General features: G+C 42.4%; 1 protein-coding gene across 1 annotated transcript; it reads right to left on the minus strand.

Moving 5' to 3' along the window:
- Positions 1-11,805: 11,805 nt before the first annotated feature.
- Positions 11,806-15,624, minus strand: LOC131736466 (uncharacterized). Its single transcript, XM_059021920.1, has 7 exons — positions 15,424-15,624; positions 15,020-15,107; positions 14,699-14,863; positions 14,348-14,473; positions 13,845-14,007; positions 13,260-13,339; positions 11,806-12,708 (listed from the first exon to the last, which is right to left on the minus strand). The coding sequence occupies exons 1-7, from the start codon at positions 15,525-15,527 to the stop codon at positions 12,403-12,405; spliced, it is 1,032 nt and encodes a 343-aa protein (XP_058877903.1). The 5' UTR covers positions 15,528-15,624; the 3' UTR covers positions 11,806-12,402.
- Between the last annotated feature and the right edge of the window lie 5,117 nt (positions 15,625-20,741).

Raw genomic sequence — 20,741 nt, forward strand, 5'->3', positions numbered from 1 at the left:
GTAACCTATTTACCATGGTATCCCTCCCCTGTGGCGGCTGCTCTTGATCTCCGGCTGCTCTTGATCTCCGTGAACGCACCCGCTGTCTCCAAACCTTGCAGAGCAGAACATTGAAGCGCTTGAAAACACAGCACAACATTCCCTAATGACACTTGCAATGCATTATGACTTCAAAGGTATGGCTTTAGGTCTATGACATTATTATTTATTGATTTTATTTTGTTTTATTTCTTTGATCACCAACTGCCACGACAACACACTCGTTTTTTTATGCAGTACTCCTGACGAACTTCACCCATTGCCCGCATCGTATCGGCTCTTAAGGTAGCTTGTGTTGGAGCAGCAGGACAAGCTCGCCATCCCGCCCGCTGCTTTCCTGCATTATTGCTCACCAAAACACAACGCACCCAGGGGAGAGATCTCTCCCCTGCGGCGGCTGCTCTTGATCTCCGGCTGCTCTTGATCTCCGTGAACGCACCCGCTGTCTCCAAACCTTGCAGAGCAGCACATTGAAGCGCTTGAAAACACAGCACAACATTCCCTAATAACACTTGTAATGCATTATGACTTCAAAGGTATGGCTTTAGGTCTATGACATTATTATTTATTGATTTTATTTTGTTTTATTTCTTTGATCACCAACTGCCACGACAACACTCTCGTTTTTTTATGCAGTACTCCTGAAGAACTTCACCCATTGCCCGCATCGTACCGGCTCTTAAGGTAGCTTGTGTTAGAGCAGCAGGACAAGCTCGCCATCCCGCCCGCTGCTTTCCTGCATTATTGCTCACCAAAACACAACGCACCCAGGGGAGAGATACCATGGTAAATAGGTAACATATTTACCATGGTATACCTCCCCTGCGGCGGCTGCTCTTGATCTCCGGCTGCTCATGATCTCCGGCTGCTCTTGATCTCCGTGAACGCACCCGCTGTCTCCAAACCTTGCAGAGCAGCACATTGAAGTGCTTGAAAACACAGCACAACATTCCCTAATAACACTTGCAATGCATTATGACTTCAAAGGTATGACTTTAAGTCTATGACATTATTATTTATTGATTTTATTTTGTTTTATTTCTTTGATCACCAACTGCCACGACAACACACTCGTTTTTTTATGCAGTACTCCTGACGAACTTCACCCATTGCCCGCATCGTACCGGCTCTTAAGGTAGCTTGTGTTGGAGCAGCAGGACAAGCTCGCCATCCCGCCCGCTGCTTTCCTGCATTATTGCTCACCAAAACACAACGCACCCAGGGGAGAGATACCATGGTAAATAGGTAACCTATTTACCATGGTATCCCTCCCCTGCGGCGGCTGCTCTTGATCTCCGGCTGCTCTTGATCTCCGTGAACGCACCCGCTGTCTCCAAACCTTGCAGAGCAGCACATTGAAGCGCTTGAAAACACAGCACAACATTCCCTAATAACACTTGCAATGCATTATGACTTCAAAGGTATGACTTTAAGTCTATGACATTATTATTTATTGATTTTATTTTGTTTTATTTCTTTGATCACCAACTGCCACGACAACACACTCGTTTTTTTATGCAGTACTCCTGACGAACTTCACCCATTGCCCGCATCGTACCGGCTCTTAAGGTAGCTTGTGTTGGAGCAGCAGGACAAGCTCGCCATCCCGCCCGCTGCTTTCCTGCATTATTGCTCACCAAAACACAACGCACCCAGGGGAGAGATACCATGGTAAATAGGTAACCTATTTACCATGGTATCCCTCCCCTGCGGCGGCTGCTCTTGATCTCCGGCTGCTCTTGATCTCCGTGAACGCACCCGCTGTCTCCAAACCTTGCAGAGCAGCACATTGAAGCGCTTGAAAACACAGCACAACATTCCCTAATAACACTTGCAATGCATTATGACTTCAAAGGTATGACTTTAAGTCTATGACATTATTATTTATTGATTTTATTTTGTTTTATTTCTTTGATCACCAACTGCCACGACAACACACTCGTTTTTTTATGCAGTACTCCTAACGAACTTCACCCATTGCCCGCATCATACCGGCTCTTAAGGTAGCTTGTGTTGGAGCAGCAGGACAAGCTCGCCATCCCGCCCGCTGCTTTCCTGCATTATTGCTCACCAAAACACAACGCACCCAGGGGAGAGATACCATGGTAAATAGGTAACCTATTTACCATGGTATCCCTCCCCTGCGGCGGCTGCTCTTGATCTCCGGCTGCTCTTGATCTCCGTGAACGCACCCGCTGTCTCCAAACCTTGCAGAGCAGCACATTGAAGCGCTTGAAAACACAGCACAACATTCCCTAATAACACTTGCAATGCATTATGACTTCAAAGGTATGGCTTTAGGTCTATGACATTATTATTTATTGATTTTATTTTGTTTTATTTCTTTGATCACCAACTGCCACGACAACACTCTCGTTTTTTTATGCAGTACTCCTGAAGAACTTCACCCATTGCCCGCATCGTACCGGCTGTTAAGGTAGCTTGTGTTGGAGCAGCAGGACAAGCTCGCCATCCCGCCCGCTGCTTTCCTGCATTATTGCTCACCAAAACACAACGCACCCAGGGGAGAGATACCATGGTAAATAGGTAACCTATTTACCATGGTATCCCTCCCCTGCGGCGGCTGCTCTTGATCTCCGGCTGCTCTTGATCTCCGTGAACGCACCCGCTGTCTCCAAACCTTGCAGAGCAGCACATTGAAGCGCTTGAAAACACAGCACAACATTCCCTAATAACACTTGCAATGCATTATGACTTCAAAGGTATGGCTTTAGGTCTATGACATTATTATTTATTGATTTTATTTTGTTTTATTTCTTTGATCACCAACTGCCACGACAACACTCTCGTTTTTTTATGCAGTACTCCTGAAGAACTTCACCCATTGCCCGCATCGTACCGGCTCTTAAGGTAGCTTGTGTTGGAGCAGCAGGACAAGCTCGCCATCCCGCCCGCTGCTTTCCTGCATTATTGCTCACCAAAACACAACGCACCCAGGGGAGAGATCCCTCCCCTGCGGCGGCTGCTCTTGATCTCCGGCTGCTCTTGATCTCCGTGAACGCACCCGCTGTCTCCAAACCTTGCAGAGCAGCACATTGAAGCGCTTGAAAACACAGCACAACATTCCCTAATAACAATTGCAATGCATTATGACTTCAAAGGTATGGCTTTAGGTCTATGACATTATTATTTATTGATTTTATTTTGTTTTATTTCTTTGATCACCAACTGCCACGACAACACTCTCGTTTTTTTATGCAATACTCCTGAAGAACTTCACCCATTGCCCGCATCGTACCGGCTCTTAAGGTAGCTTGTGTTGGAGCAGCAGGACAAGCTCGCCATCCCGCCCGCTGCTTTCCTGCATTATTGCTCACCAAAACACAACGCACCCAGGGGAGAGATACCATGGTAAATAGGTAACCTATTTACCATGGTATCCCTCCCCTGCGGCGGCTGCTCTTGATCTCCGGCTGCTCTTGATCTCCGTGAACGCACGCGCTGTCTCCAAACCTTGCAGAGCAGCACATTGAAGCGCTTGAAAACACAGCACAACATTCCCTAATAACACTTGCAATGCATTATGACTTCAAAGGTATGGCTTTAGGTCTATGACATTATTATTTATTGATTTTATTTTGTTTTATTTCTTTGATCACCAACTGCCACGACAACACTCTCGTTTTTTTATGCAGTACTCCTGAAGAACTTCACCCATTGCCCGCATCGTACCGGCTCTTAAGGTAGCTTGTGTTGGAGCAGCAGGACAAGCTCGCCATCCCGCCCGTTGCTTTCCTGCATTATTGCACACCAAAACACAACGCACCCAGGGGAGAGATACCATGGTAAATAGGTAACATATTTACCATGGTATCCCTCCCCTGCGGCGGCTGCTCTTGATCTCCGGCTGCTCTTGATCTCCGTGAACGCACGCGCTGTCTCCAAACCTTGCAGAGCAGCACATTGAAGCGCTTGAAAACACAGCACAACATTCCCTAATAACACTTGCAATGCATTATGACTTCAAAGGTATGGCTTTAGGTCTATGACATTATTATTTATTGATTTTATTTTGTTTTATTTCTTTGATCACCAACTGCCACGACAACACTCTCGTTTTTTTATGCAGTACTCCTGAAGAACTTCACCCATTGCCCGCATCGTACCGGCTCTTAAGGTAGCTTGTGTTGGAGCAGCAGGACAAGCTCGCCATCCCGCCCGTTGCTTTCCTGCATTATTGCACACCAAAACACAACGCACCCAGGGGAGAGATACCATGGTAAATAGGTAACATATTTACCATGGTATACCTCCCCTGCGGCGGCTGCTCTTGATCTCCGGCTGCTCTTGATCTCCGTGAACGCACCCGCTGTCTCCAAACCTTGCAAAGCAGCACATTGAAGCGCTTGAAAACACAGCACAACATTCCCTAATAACACTTGCAATGCATTATGACTTCAAAGGTATGACTTTAAGTCTATGACATTATTATTTATTGATTTTTTTTGTTTAATTTCTTTGATCACCAACTGCCACGACAACACACTCGTATTTTTTATGCAGTACTCCTGATGAACTTCACCCATTGCCCGCATCGTACCGGCTCTTAAGGTAGCTTGTGTTGGAGCAGCAGGACAAGCTCGCCATCCCGCCCGCTGCTTTCCTGCATTATTGCTCACCAAAACACAACGCACCCAGGGGAGAGATACCATGGTAAATAGGTAACCTATTTACCATGGTATCCCTCCCCTGCGGCGGCTGCTCTTGATCTCCGGCTGCTCTTGATCTCCGTGAACGCACCCGCTGTCTCCAAACCTTGCAGAGCAGAACATTGAAGTGCTTGAAAACACAGCACAACATTCCCTAATAACACTTGTAATGCATTATGACTTCAAAGGTATGGCTTTAGGTCTATGACATTATTATTTATTGATTTTATTTTGTTTTATTTCTTTGATCACCAACTGCCACGACAACACCCTCATTTTTTTATGCAGTACTCCTGACGAACTTCACCCATTGCCCGCATCGTACCGGCTCTTAAGGTAGCTTGTGTTGGAGCAGCAGGACAAGCTCGCCATCCCGCCCGCTGCTTTCCTGCATTATTGCTCACCAAAACACAACGCACCCAGGGGAGAGATACCATGGTAAATAGGTAACCTATTTACCATGGTATCCCTCCCCTGCGGCGGCTGCTCTTGATCTCCGGCTGCTCTTGATCTCCGTGAACGCACCCGCTGTCTCCAAACCTTGCAGAGCAGCACATTGAAGCGCTTGAAAACACAGCACAACATTCCCAAATAACACTTGCAATGCATTATGACTTCAAAGGTATGGCTTTAGGTCTATGACATTATTATTTATTGATTTTATTTTGTTTTATTTCTTTGTTCACCAACTGCCACAACAACAAACTCGTTTTTTTATGCAGTACTCCTGACGAACTTCACCCATTGCCCGCATCGTACCGGCTCTTAAGGTAGCTTGTGTTGGAGCAGCAGGACAAGCTCGCCATCCCGCCCGCTGCTTTCCTGCATTATTGCTCACCAAAACACAACGCACCCAGGGGAGAGATACCATGGTAAATAGGTAACCTATTTACCATGGTATCCCTCCCCTGCGACGGCTGCTCTTGATCTCCGGCTGCTCTTGATCTCCGTGAACGCACCCGCTGTCTCCAAACCTTGCAGAGCAGCACATTGAAGCGCTTGAAAACACAGCACAACATTCCTTAATAACACTTGCAATGCATTATGACTTCAAAGGTATGGCTTTAGGTCTATGACATTATTATTTATTGATTTTATTTTGTTTTATTTCTTTGATCACCAACTGCCACGACAACACTCTCGTTTTTTTATGCAGTACTCCTGACGAACTTCACCCATTGCCCGCATCGTACCGGCTCTTAAGGTAGCTTGTGTTGGAGCAGCAGGACAAGCTCGCCATCCCGCCCGCTGCTTTCCTGCATTATTGCTCACCAAAACACAACGCACCCAGGGGAGAGATACCATTGTAAATAGGTAACCTATTTACCATGGTATCCCTCCCCTGCGGCGGCTGCTCTTGATCTCCGGCTGCTCTTGATCTCCGTGAACGCACACGCTGTCTCCAAACCTTGCAGAGCAGCACAATGAAGCGCTTGAAAACACAGCACAACATTCCCTAATAACACTTGCAATGCATTATGACTTCAAAGGTATGACTTTAAGTCTATGACATTATTATTTATTGATTTTATTTTGTTTTATTTCTTTGATCACCAACTGCCATGACAACACACTCGTTTTTTTATGCAGTACTCCTGACGAACTTCACCCATTGCCCGCATCGTACCGGCTCTTAATGTAGCTTGTGTTGGAGCAGCAGGACAAGCTCGCCATCCCGCCCGCTGCTTTCCTGCATTACTGCTCACCAAAACCGTTCGCCGAAACAAAAATAGGTAAGTAGGTAACCTATTTACCATGGTATCTCTCCCCTGGGTGCCTAGTGTTTTGCGCCGGCTGCTCTTGATCTCCGTGAACGCACCCGCTGTCTCCAAACCTTGCAGAGCAGCACATTGAAGCGCTTGAAAACACAGCACAACATTCCCTAATAACACTTGCAATGCATTATGACTTCAAATGTATGACTTTAAGTCTATGACATTATTATTTATTGATTTTATTTTGTTCTATTTCTTTGATCACCAACTGCCACGACAACACACTCGTTTTTTTATGCAGTACTCCTGACGAACTTCACCCATTGCCCGCATCGTACCGGCTCTTAAGGTAGCTTGTGTTGGAGCAGCAGGACAAGCTCGCAATCCCGCCCGCTGCTTTCCTGCATTATTGCTCACCAAAACACAACGCACCCAGGGGAGAGATCCCTCCCCTGCGGCGGCTGCTCTTGATCTCCGGCTGCTCTTGATCTCCGTGAACGCACCCGCTGTCTCCAAACCTTGCAGAGCAGCACATTGAAGCGCTTGAAAACACAGCACAACATTCCCTAATAACACTTGCAATGCATTATGACTTCAAAGGTATGGCTTTAGGTCTATGACATTATTATTTATTGATTTTATTTTGTTTTATTTCTTTGATAACCAACTGCCACGACAACACTCTCGTTTTTTTATGCAGTACTCCTGAAGAACTTCACCCATTGCCCGCATCGTACCGGCTCTTAAGGTAGCTTGTGTTGGAGCAGCAGGACAAGCTCGCCATCCCGCCCGCTGCTTTCCTGCATTATTGCTCACCAAAACACAACGCACTCAGGGGAGAGATACCATGGTAAATAGGTAAAATATTTACCATGGTATACCTCCCCTGCGGTGGCTGCTCTTGCTCTCCGGCTGCTCTTGATCTCCGTGAACGCACGCGCTGTCTCCAAACCTTGCAGAGCAGCACATTGAAGCGCTTGAAAACACAGCACAACATTCCCTAATAATACTTGCAATGCATTATGACTTCAAAGGTATGACTTTAAGTCTATGACATTATTATTTATTGATTTTATTTTGTTCTATTTCTTTGATCACCAACTGCCACGACAACACACTTGTTTTTTTATGCAGTACTCCTGAAGAACTTCACCCATTGCCCGCATCGTACCGGCTCTCAAGGTAGCTTGTGTTGGAGCAGCAGGACAAGCTCGCCATCCCGCCCGCTGCTTTCCTGCATTATTGCTCACCAAAACACAACGCACCCAGGGGAGAGATCCCTCCCCTGCGGCGGCTGCTCTTGATCTCCGGCTGCTCTTGATCTCCGTGAACGCACCCGCTGTCTCCAAACCTTGCAGAGCAGCACATTGAAGCGCTTGAAAACACAGCACAACATTCCCTAATAACACTTGCAATGCATTATGACTTCAAAGGTATGGCTTTAGGTCTATGACATTATTATTTATTGATTTTATTTTGTTTTATTTCTTTGATCACCAACTGCCACGACAACACTCTCGTTTTTTTATGCAGTACTCCTGAAGAACTTCACCCATTGCCCGCATCGTACCGGCTCTTAAGGTAGCTTGTGTTGGAGCAGCAGGACAAGCTCGCCATCCCGCCCGGTGCTTTCCTGCATTATTACTCACCAAAACACAACGCACCCAGGGGAGAGATACCATGGTAAATAGGTAACATATTTACCATGGTATACCTCCCCTGCGGCGGCTGCTCTTGATCTCCGGCTGCTCTTGATCTCCGTGAACGCGCGCGCTGTCTCCAAACCTTGCAGAGCAGCACATTGAAGTGCTTGAAAACACAGCACAACATTCCCTAATAGCACTTGCAATGCAATATGACTTCAAAGGTATGACTTTAAGTCTATGACATTATTATTTATTGATTTTATTTTGTTTTATTTCTTTGATCACCAACTGCCACGACAACACACTCGTTTTTTTATGCAGTACTCCTGACGAACTTCACCCATTGCCCGCATCGTACCGGCTCTTAAGGTAGCTTGTGTTGGAGCAGCAGGACAAGCTCGCCATCCCGCCCGCTGCTTTCCTGCATTACTGCTCACCAAAACACAACACACCCAGGGGAGAGATACCATGGTAAATAAGTAACCTATTTACCATGGTATCCCTCCCCTGCGGCGGCTGCTCTTGATCTCCGGCTGCTCTTGATCTCCGTGAACGCACCCGCTGTCACATTGAAGCGCTTGAAAACACAGCACAACATTCCCTAATAATACTTGCAATGCATTATGACTTCAAAGGTATGACTTTAAGTCTATGACATTATTATTTATTGATTTTATTTTGTTCTATTTCTTTGATCACCAACTGCCACGACAACACACTCGTTTTTTTATGCAGTACTCCTGACGAACTTCACCCATTGCCCGCATCGTACCGGCTCTTAAGGTAGCTTGTGTTGGAGCAGCAGGACAAGCTCGCCATCCCGCCCGCTGCTTTCCTGCATTACTGCTCACCAAAACACAACACACCCAGGGGAGAGATACCATGGTAAATATGTAACCTATTTACCATGGTATCCCTCCCCTGCGGCGGCTGCTCTTGATCTCCGGCTGCTCTTGATCTCCGTGAACGCACCCGCTGTCACATTGAAACGCTTGAAAACCCAGCACAACATTCCCTAATAATACTTGCAATGCATTATGACTTCAAAGGTATGACTTTAAGTCTATGACATTATTATTTATTGATTTTATTTTGTTCTATTTCTTTGATCACCAACTGCCACGACAACACACTCATTTTTTTATGCAGTACTCCTGACGAACTTCACCCATTGCCCGCATCGTACCGGCTCTTAAGGTAGCTTGTGTTGGAGCAGCAGGACAAGCTCGCCATCCCGCCCGCTGCTTTCCTGCATTATTGCTCACCAAAACACAACGCACCCAGGGGAGAGATACCATTGTAAATAGGTAACCTATTTACCATGGTATCCCTCCCCTGCGGCGGCTGCTCTTGATCTCCGGCTGCTCTTGATCTCCGTGAACGCACCCGCTGTCTCCAAACCTTGCAGAGCAGCACATTGAAGCGCTTGAAAACACAGCACAACATTCCCTAATAACACTTGCAATGCATTATGACTTCAAAGGTATGACTTTAAGTCTATGACATTATTATTTATTGATTTTATTTTGTTTTATTTCTTTGATCACCAACTGCCACGACAACACACTCGTTTTTTTATGCAGAACTCCTGACGAACTTCACCCATTGCCCGCATCGTACCGGCTCTTAAGGTAGCTTGTGATGGAGCAGCAGGACAAGCTCGCCATCCCGCCCGCTGCTTTCCTGCATTACTGCTCACCAAAACACAACGCACCCAGGGGAGAGATACCATGGTAAATAGGTAACCTATTTACCATGGTATCCCTCCCCTGCGGCGGCTGCTCTTGATCTCCGGCTGCTCTTGATCTCCGTGAACGCACGCGCTGTCTCCAAACCTTGCAGAGCAGCACATTGAAGCGCTTGAAAACACAGCACAACATTCCCTAATAACACTTGCAATGCATTATGACTTCTAAGGTATGGCTTTAGGTCTATGACATTATTATTTATTGATTTTATTTTGTTTTATTTCTTTGATCACCAACTGCCACGACAACACTCTCGTTTTTTTATGCAGTACTCCTGAAGAACTTCACCCATTGCCCGCATCGTACCGGCTCTTAAGGTAGCTTGTGTTGGAGCAGCAGGACAAGCTCGCCATCCCGCCCGCTGCTTTCCTGCATTATTGCTCACCAAAACACAACGCACCCAGGGGAGAGATACCATGGTAAATAGGTAACCTATTTACCATGGTATCCCTCCCCTGCGGCGGCTGCTCTTGATCTCCGGCTGCTCTTGATCTCCGTGAACGCACCCGCTGTCTCCAAACCTTGCAGAGCAGCACATTGAAGCGCTTGAAAACACAGCACAACATTCCCTAATAACACTTGCAATGCATTATGACTTCAAAGGTATGGCTTTAAGTCTATGACATTATTATTTATTGATTTTATTTTGTTTTATTTCTTTGATCACCAACTGCCACGACAACACACTCGTTTTTTTATGCAGTACTCCTGACGAACTTCATCCATTGCCCGCATCGCACCGGCTCTTAAGGTAGCTTGTGTTGGAGCAGCAGGACAAGCTCGCCATCCCGCCCGCTGCTTTCCTGCATTACTGCTCGCCAAAACACAACGCACCCAGGGGAGAGATACCATGGTAAATAGGTAACCTATTTACCATGGTATCCCTCCCCTGCGGCGGCTGCTCTTGATCTCCGGCTGCTCTTGATCTCCGTGAACGCACCCGCTGTCACATTGAAGCGCTTGAAAACACAGCACAACATTCCCTAATAACACTTGCAATGCATTATGACTTCAAAGGTATGGCTTTAGGTCTATGACATTATTATTTATTGATTTTATTTTGTTTTATTTCTTTGATCACCAACTGCCACGACAACACACTCGTTTTTTTATGCAGTACTCCTGACGAACTTCACCCATTGCCCGCATCGTACCGGCTCTTAAGGTAGCTTGTGTTGGAGCAGCAGGACAAGCTCGCCATCCCGCCCGCTGCTTTCCTGCATTACTGCTCACCAAAACACAACGCACCCAGGGGAGAGATACCATGGTAAATAGGTAACCTATTTACCATGGTATCCCTCCCCTGCGGCGGCTGCTCTTGATCTCCGGCTGCTCTTGATCTCCATGAACGCACCCGCTGTCTCCAAACCTTGCAGAGCAGCACACTGAAGCGCTTGAAAACACAGCACAACATTCCCTAATAACACTTGCAATGCATTATGACTTCAAAGGTATGACTTTAAGTCTATGACATTATTATTTATTGATTTTATTTTGTTTTATTTCTTTGATCACCAACTGCCACGACAACACACTCGTTTCTTTTATGCAGTACACTCTTAGAAAAAAGGGTACAATATAGAACCCTAAAAGGTTCTATCTGCTGGTATAGATTTGGAACCATTTTGAAGTGCTATATGGAACCTTTTAAAATGGTTCTTTGGAAGAACCCAGCATTAGAGGTTTAATAAAGAACCACCATGGTTCTTATATTAATGGTATAATACAGAACCATATTGGTTCCTCTGAAGAACCTTCTATTGAGGTTTAATATAGAACCATAAGAGTTACACTATTGAACCTTACAATTAACATTCTATGGAGGGTTGTTTGGTTCATCTGGGAAAAAACAAATGTATACCTTTAAGAGCTCTTCACATCCTTTAGAATCCCCCAACCTCAGAAGTGTAAGTGCTTTGATAAATCACTCAATTCAGGATGCCAACAATTTATTTATTAAACATTTATATAACAATTTATTGCTTTTACAGGTTAAACCATTAGAGTAGTTTCAGTTTCAGGTTTAGTTATATACAGTTTTACACAGTTTTATTCAACCTGTGTGTTTTTAATAATTAAACCATATTATTTACACAGTGAAAAAAAGGGTCTCGCAGCAAACTGGAAAATAAATCTATGCATCCCACAGATTTTCCTGAAACTTACACAAAATACATTTTCAAGAACATGTAATAGACCTTGAAAAAGCTGAGATAAAATGTATATTGAAACTGATGAACGTGGGTTTCTTTTTTCTTATTCATTTTTTGGTGGCACAAATTAGAAGAGCTACAGTACAGTATTTAGATCAGAGCTTATTATGAGTTTATGATATCTATAAATTAATACTGAATGTTTATTAGTTTTTTGAGATCAAAACTTCTATTAAAAACAATTTACATTTGTTATAAACAATTAATTTTCTAATCAGCCATTTACATTTAAAATAAATACTTTTTTGATATGTACAATTACATTTTTATATCAAACATTCTGTTTTTGTAATCAAATTAAATAGTTGACACAATAAATTCATTTAATTTCAGATTAAATGTTAAAATGGCATTCCATCAGATCAATATAATTATTCCCCAAGTAAAAGTGCAGTTATTTGACTGTACATCTTTAACACTGGCAAAGGTACTTTGTCAGAGGTACTCAGCTTCATGAAGTACCTTTCCATGAAAGTCAGAATTTTTTTTAGAGCTTTAGGATACTCAATGCCCAAGGAAAAATAAAGAGAAAAAATACATTCAACAGCAAGGGTGATATCCATTCCTGGATAATCACTGAGTATCTCAATTCCATCAACACAAACAGAGATGTCATCTGCTGCCAATGGGCTTGTTGTTCCCTTGAAAACGATAGTTGGCGTAGGTGATGGTGGTACCTGTATAGATTTTAAAATAATAATAATAATTAATAACTTTATTCAACAATAAATTATGTGAAATTGTACTTCAGCAGCATCTCACCATACCTACAAGCAGTGGCGGCTCGTGTGGTGGGGCTGCGGCTACTTTAAAGGGATTTCGTAATATTCCTCCCTTTAAAAACATTTAAACTGTCGGATCTCACTTAAAACAGCGAGGAACGTCTTAAACTCCTGTTAATTGCCTACAAGTCTCCCTCATAATTCATTAAGTACACATTTATGGCAAGCCAAATTAAGAGATACCTTTAAATATTTAACAGATATTTTTAAATATTTCAAAATATCCTTAAATCAGTTGAATATATCTTAAAATATTTTGAAATAATTAGAGATATCTTAACATATTTTAAGATATCTCAAAATGGTTTACAGATATCAGGAATTAATTTGGAGATATCTCAAACTCATTTTGAGATATCTCTAAATGATAATTTGACTTTGTATTTAACATTGAAAACATCAATTCAGTTAAGCTACATTTAAAAAGTAGAGCTCAATTAACTTACTTGGTCAACAACAAACAACAGATTTTCCCTCTCTCGAAACAAAGCTGGCAACAGCAACAATGCAGCATTCATTCTCAGTCCTAAAAAAACAAATAGGGTATCAGATCATATACAAAGTACAAAGCAAACGGAAGAATGTTGAGCAACCCTGGTCTGAGAGGTACAGGATCTTTGGCTTTGCATTCCACCAGTGCTCTCAGTTACATTCATGAATTCATTATTTGCTAAACTGCACAGATAAAGAATAGTTTAAATGATTTAAAGGTACCTAAAAAAACACACACAAGACTGTAGCTCTCCAGGACCAGGACTGACCACCACTGATACAAACGTTATTGTGGATTGGAGCAAAAAAATGTTAAGAACAGTATCAACAAAGTTTCTAAAAATCTGTTCATGCAGGTTTTTCGCATTGGTTTTTATGCCCCTGTGAGAGTTAAATACCAGCTATCTTCCCCATGAAATATTATGCTCTAAGTGTATGAAAATAAGTTGCATCATTTTCTGTTTAATAGTTATTTATAGATCCTATTCTGAGATAGGTCAAAACAATTTGATGTACAATAAATATTTCTTATACATTACCATTTTCCTGTGTCTTATCTGAAGCATCTTCAATGTAGGACATCACAGTAGTTAGAAGATGCCCACTAGAAAGTCTGAAAATAGGATCTACCATTCTGGATAGGCCACTCATTAGGTTCCGTTCCAAGTTTACTCCAAAACGTAGTTCTACTTCGTGCAACAGCTAAAATACAGATGCTAAAGTTATTATTATATTTATTTATTTATCATATGCCTTTATCCAAGGCGATATACACAGCTGTAAAAAAGAGTTGAATACTTACAAATAATGTAGTAGTTAAAAAAATCAATAAATAAAACAAAATCAAACTAAACTGAATGCGAGCAGAAAGAAGTTGCATGGGAAAAACCAGGAGCAGTGGAGTTTTGTAAAAGCTGGAGCAGGTGGATTGCTGATGCAGAAAGGTCACCTAGGAGGACTAATTAAAGTGATTATACATGCTTATAACTAAAAATATTAATTTCTGATCAATCACCATAGTAGAATAAAAACTATTACCTACCAGTTTAGGATGCTTTAGGAATGGAAACAGACCAAGGACTTCTTCAGTGGACTTCTTCTCCATCATTCTTTCCCGAGTGTGTACAGTACTATGCTCGTCTTCTCCTGGGAACTCCTCACTTTGCATCTGCAATATGTATCATAACGTTAAGTAATTCAATACTTATGATCAGGCATTTACTGCATGTATTCTCTGTGCTTTTCTTTACTCTGGAAAAATGCTAAAGATCAAGTACTCTCCATGAAAGCCAATTAGCTAATAAACTACACAATCGCATGTATGTACATATATAAAGTATGTAATTCTATTTCAATCTATTTCTGTCAATGCAGATCCAAGAGTTAGGCTTACAGATTCTCTTCTCTTTTCCATGAGCGGTTGCTGTTGCTCTGGTGCACGCTTCCTTCCTCGACCCACAGCACCAAACTTTTTTTTCATGTCTTCTACAGTCTCCACTGAAATAAGTGTCTTTCTCTCTTTTTTGAATTTATTTCTCAGTATTTCAAGTAGAGTAGCCTGAAACAATGATAGAAAGTTAAACCTATGTCCATTATCTGGCTATAAAAAATACATATCAACTAGTAAAAATATATTTAACGCTGCATAATTTTGACAAATTAATGTTTATTCGACTATTTCTTTTATGAATATAACTACCAAATGTATACTCACATATCCAGTTTGGCTGTCATCCCTTAGAAATCTGTACTTACAGCACAAAGTACTTAGCACAGTACTGTACATTATGTGGTCTGGATACCTAAATATACAGATTAGAAAATAATATAGGCATATGAATTGTAAGTGAATTGTAAGAAAAATATATATTTGAGAAATAATGTCATGAAATACAGTTGCATTTTACAATTGCTTTAATTTACAAAAAAACATGCTGAAAAGCATTATCAAAATGAATTTAATAAAACTTTTTCTCTTGAATAAAATATTGCTGTTATGATAGATTTTAAAAAAAATAGTAATCCTTTTAAAAATGAATATGCTATTTTATGTTATGTAATTATTCTAAAATTGGTTGCCTATGTATCTAAAACAAACACCGAAATCTCAGTTCTTACAGCGTATATTTGCTGAGGTCATCAAACAGAGTCTGTATTAGAGCTGCACGAAGGGCAGATTTGTCTTTTGATTTGAAACCAATGTCCTTTCTATCAAGGGCCATCTGTACAACTGGAGGAAATATAGGCAATGTATAACATGCGGTCCAAACATGAACACTTGTTGAGGTTTGTGGCACTTCTCTGCATTCTACTGGTAGCACCTTCTCTGAAACAATATGCTCATTTGCTTTTGTTCTATGAAAATACAAAAAACAACAAAAAAAACAATATTTCATAATTTTAATCACCTGAAAATATCTAAAGACTTGATATTTAAACAGAGCCTTATAATATAACAGCCATATTAATTTTCTACACAGAAGTTTAAAACCATACATTCCCAGTCCTCATTTTCAGGAATTAAACTAGTGAAAATACCTCTCTCTCTCTCTCTCTCTCTCTCTCTCTCTCTCTCTCTCTCTCTCTCTCTCTCTCTCTCTCTCTCTCTCTCTCTCTGAGGATTGTGGGATCGTGGGAGGGGCTTGTGTAGAGTGAGTGGTGTGTACTGTGCGTGAGTAAAACTTTTACTGAAGTTATATTCATTTTGTACACGTTTAGTTTTATTTATTTATTTGTATTATTTAATTTGGTTTTGTCTCCTGGTTTGGAGCCGCCATGGGTTCCAAATCGGGAGGTTTTGGGTCGCTGACCCGTAGGCACGGATTTAAATGTATTCCAGACAGTTCAGTAACAGTGGAGGAGTGTTTGTTAGCTGTCGGGGAAAAAATAGGGTATGGAAATATAAACTCTGCTGCAAGAATGAATAAAGCCATCGTTGTTTTTCTTAATAGTGAACTGTTAGTGAACAGGATTGTTGAAGAAGGTTTGTATATTAAAGAAAGTTTTGTCAGCGTTTTACCTTTAGCTTCCCCTGTCACTAAAGTTATCCTTTCTAATGTCCGCCTTTCATTAAAGATGAGTTGATTATTAATGAGCTACTAAGATACGGAAAAATAATGTCCCCAATTAAACCTATTTTACTTGGGTGTAAAAACCCAGATGTTAAGCATGTCATGTCTTTTAGGAGACAAGTTTTTGTATTATTGAATGACCCCAACTCGTCTATTGAAGTAGCGTGGACTTTCAATATTGATGGTAGTAATTATGTTATATTTGCCAGCACAGAATCAATGAAATGTTTTCATTGTGGAGGACAAGGACACCTTAGAAGGGCTTGCCCTCAAAAAAATAATGATACTGAGAATAATAAGGCAAGAGAGCCAGCAAGTGGGGAGGACGGAGTCTCTGAGACAGCACCGGTGGCTGAGCAGCAAACGCAGCCGCCAGCGCAGACAGTGAGACCCGAGCCGGCGCCTCGACTGAAGCGGGGGATCGGAGCGGAGGTTAAAGAAAACAATAAAGAAACCGAAGCTGAAACAGTGAATACCCCAGAGGACGCAGATTTTCAACTTGTTGAAAAAAAGAGGAAAAGACGTGTGGCCACCCCAGGAAAGGTAGCTGAAGAAGGGCAGTCTGTCTGGGACTCTGAGACGCTCTCTCAGGGCAGCGGTGCTGCTGCAGCTCAGAGCTCTGGGACAGGAGATCAAGGTAAAGCTGGATCTCAGTGTAAACCTGTGATAACCCCGCGTTCAGGCACGAAGGGTAACAGCGGCGCTGTAGTTCAGTCCAGCGCTGAGACAGCCTCCAGATCAGAGGACCTGTTGCCGGATACAGTAGCTGTGGATGACGCTGAAGAATCCGAAGAGGAGTCGGTGATATCAGAGATGGATGATGGAGGAGAGCTCTCTGACTCTTCGGTGCTGCTCGATGAGGCTCTGCCCAACCCGGCTGGTAAGAGTAAAATTTATTCAGTTGATATAATATCAGCGTTTTTAGATAAAACCAAAGGGAAAAGAGGAACTGATTTAACACAGTTCTTTCCTAATATCCAGCTGTTTATCTACTCTGCAAAAATAGCCATGAGAAAAGCTACGTTAGAGGAGCTAGACCAAAAGAAACGGTATCGTTTAAAAAAAGTAATAGTCTCTGCAAGAAAGTTGTTGAATGATAACAAACCGAAGACTTATTAATGGATTATTTAATAAGACATTTTAATATAGTGTTTAGTTGTTTGTTTTTGTTTTTGCTTTCTTTGTTTCCTATGGAACAAATTCAAATAGCTACTTTTAATGTAAATGGTTGTAGGAGTGTCAATAAAAGAGCACATTTATTTCATTTTATCACACAGAAGAGAGTGAATGTGATGTTTTTACAGGAAACGCACACAGACAGTATGAATGAGAGTGAGTGGCTGAGCGAATGGAAGGGGCGTGGCGTCTTTAGTCACGGTTCTAATGTCAGTGCTGGAGTAGCTGTGCTGTTTTCCCCGGGGCTGCAAATAGATATTTTATCAGTTAGTGAGGAAATCCAAGGGCGCCTTTTAAAAATAGAAACGGTTTTTAAAGGCACTGAGATTGTTTTTATCAATTTATATGCACCAAATGAGGGCAGGGAAAAAGTTTTGTTTTTTAAAAAATTAAATCAGGTTTTATCTAATTGTAATCCTGCACATATGATTTTAGTTGGGGGTGATTTTAATTGTACAGAAGATTTTATTATGGATAGGAATCATGAAGAGCCACATCCCCAGTCTTCAAAAGAACTGTCTGCTGTTTTAAAAGTTCAAAGCCTGGTTGATGTCTGGAGGAATTTATATCCCAGAGTAAAGCAGTACACTTGGGTTAAAATCAATAATAATAATCAGATATCAAAAGCGCGACTAGATAGATTGTACTGCACTAAACAAAATCTTATTCAGATTTTTAAGAGCAATATCATTCCCACTATGTTGTCTGATCACCACTGTGTGTTACTCACCATTTGCCTGCCTTCTGCTGCTCCCTCAAAGTCATACTGGCATTTTAATACTAAATTATTGGAAGACAAACAGTTCTTAGATCTTTTTAAAGCATTTTGGGTCTCCTGGAGGCAGCAGATTATGAAATATAGTAGTATACGACAGTGGTGGGACATTGGAAAAATACAAATTAAAATGTTCTGTCAGCAATATACTTTAAATACAACCAGGGTTTTGAACCAGACAGTTGAAGAGCTTGAGAAAGAGATATTGAGAATAGAAACAAAAATTACTCTCGATAGTGATGAAAACATCTTCCAGTCTCTGAGAGAGAAAAGAGAAACTCTGAGCAGCCTACTGGAGGAAAGAGTGAAGGGGTCCCTCATCGTTCTCGTTTCACGCAGCTAAAGGACATGGACGCACCCACCAAATTCTTTTTCAATTTAGAGAAGAAGGTGGTGGAGAGTAAGCAGCTGTTTTGTGTGCGTCTGCCCTGCGGGAAGGAGGTGCACAGTAAAGAAGATATTAATAGAGCAGCTGTGTATTTCTACACCCAGCTGTTTAGTGCCGAGCCCTGTGATGAGGAGCAAATCGCTTTACTGCACCAGGACCTGCCCAGCTTGTCTCAAGAAGAACAGCGCCCCCTAGAAGCCTGTTTGACAATGCAGGAGTTGACGGAGGCAGTCACTCAGGTGTCACCAGGAAAAGCCCCTGGGATTGATGGCCTTCAGACAGAGTTTTATAAAAAGCTCTGGCCAGTGATTGGGGAAGACCTTTTTCGGGTTTTACAAGAGTGCATTAGAGAAGGAGAGCTGCCTTTGAGCTGTCGTCGGGCTGTGATTACTCTGTTGCCAAAAAAGGAGATCTAAAAGAACTAAAGAATTGGCGCCCTGTCTCACTTTTATGTTCGGATTATAAAATATTTTCAAAAGCCTTGGCCAATAGACTAAGGGAATGTATTCACACTGTGGTTCATAAAGACCAGTCATATTGCATTCCTGGAAGGACAATATTTGATAATATCTTTCTAATCCGAGACGTTTTAACTGCTAGTAATCTTTTTAATCTTGATTGGGGATTATTTCTCTAGATCAAGAAAAAGCATTTGATAGGGTGGATCACAAATATCTTGTTAAAACTTTACAATCTTTTGGTTTTGGTCCTAATTTCATTTCTTTTATTTCCCTGTTATATAAAAATGTTTTTAGTGTTTTGAAAATTAATAATAGCTTGAGCTGTCAGTTTCGGTGTACAGAGGGATTCGCCAGGGATGTTCCCTATCAGGCATGTTATATGCCCTCTCTATTGAACCTCTGCTTTGTCATCTTAGGAGTAAGCTAGTTGGTCTGAGTATACCTTTTCCACGTAATGCTCCTCCAGTCAAACTGTCTGCCTATGCTGATGATGTTAATGTCTTCATCACCAGTCATGCTGATGTGTCAGCACTGAGAAACAGTTTGGACATTTTTCAGAAAGCCTCATCGGCCAAGGTGAACTGGGGCAAGTGCAGCACATTCCTGTCAGGGGAGTGGCGTGGAGCGGCCCCCCGACGCTCCCTCAGCCTTTGCGCTGGGGGAGGACTGGGATCAAGGTTCTGGGAGTCTATTTGGGAGAACGTCAGTATGAATCCAAGAACTGGGAGGATTTAACAGAAAAGGTTAAGGGAAGGCTGCAGCGTTGGCGGTGGCTGATACCTCAGTTGTCATACAAGGGGAGAGTTCTTGTGATCAACAATCTGGTGCCTCCATGCTATGGCACAGGCTGGTGTGCCTGGATCCTCCCCCAGGGCTGATAAATGAGATACAAAGAGTGCTATTGGAGTTTTTTTGGAGTGGCCATCATTGGCTAAAGCCAGCTGTCTTGTACCTGCCCCCTAGTGAAGGGGGTCAAGGGTTAGTGGATGTACGCAGTCGTGTGGCTACTTTCCGGTTGCAAAGCAGTGCAGCGTTTGTTGTTTTTACCTGAGCTAAGCTGGAGAAACATCACCTTCTCTTTCCTGCACAGAGTGAGGGAACTGGGCTGGGATTGGCAATTGTTTTTAATAAATCTATCTCAGCTAGACACCAATGAACTCCCAGATTTCTATAAGAACATGCTCAATGCCTGGCGAATGGTGAAGGTGGAGAGACTGGAGGATTATTTGACCGCAGGAGCATTGCTAGAGGAGCCTTTATTTTTTAACTCCTTGTTCCATGCAGATGGTTTCCAATCTGGGGCGTTGTGCTCTAGTTTTGCAAAAGGGGGCATTACAAAACTAAAAGATTTACTGCAGGTGAGCATTGGGAGGTGGAGAGAGGTGGAAAGCCTGGCCAAACAGCTGGGAATTCACTCACTCAGAGTACTAGAAAATCTTTTGAAAAAGCTCAGAGACTCTTTCTCCCCTAGGGTTACAGAGATGTTGAACCAGGCTCTGGGAGGCACTGATGAGCAAGAGTTGGCTTGTCCTTCTTTTTAGTGTCCCCCTGCTGTTCCTGAAAAC

This window comes from Acipenser ruthenus, unplaced genomic scaffold, assembly GCF_902713425.1.
Source record: "Acipenser ruthenus unplaced genomic scaffold, fAciRut3.2 maternal haplotype, whole genome shotgun sequence".
NCBI classification, from domain to species: Eukaryota; Metazoa; Chordata; class Actinopteri; order Acipenseriformes; family Acipenseridae; genus Acipenser; species Acipenser ruthenus.

Coding starts and splice junctions, on each gene's coding strand:
- LOC131736466 (XM_059021920.1), bottom strand. CDS start 15,527: ATGGCCCTTGATAGAAAGGACATTGGTTTCAAATCAAAAGACAAATCT. Junction 14,474..14,698: donor TGGAAAAGAGAAGAGAATCT/GTAAGCCTAACT, acceptor TACATATTGCAG/ATGCAAAGTGAGGAGTTCCC. Junction 13,340..13,844: donor AGATAAGACACAGGAAAATG/GTAATGTATAAG, acceptor TTGTTTTTTTAG/GACTGAGAATGAATGCTGCA.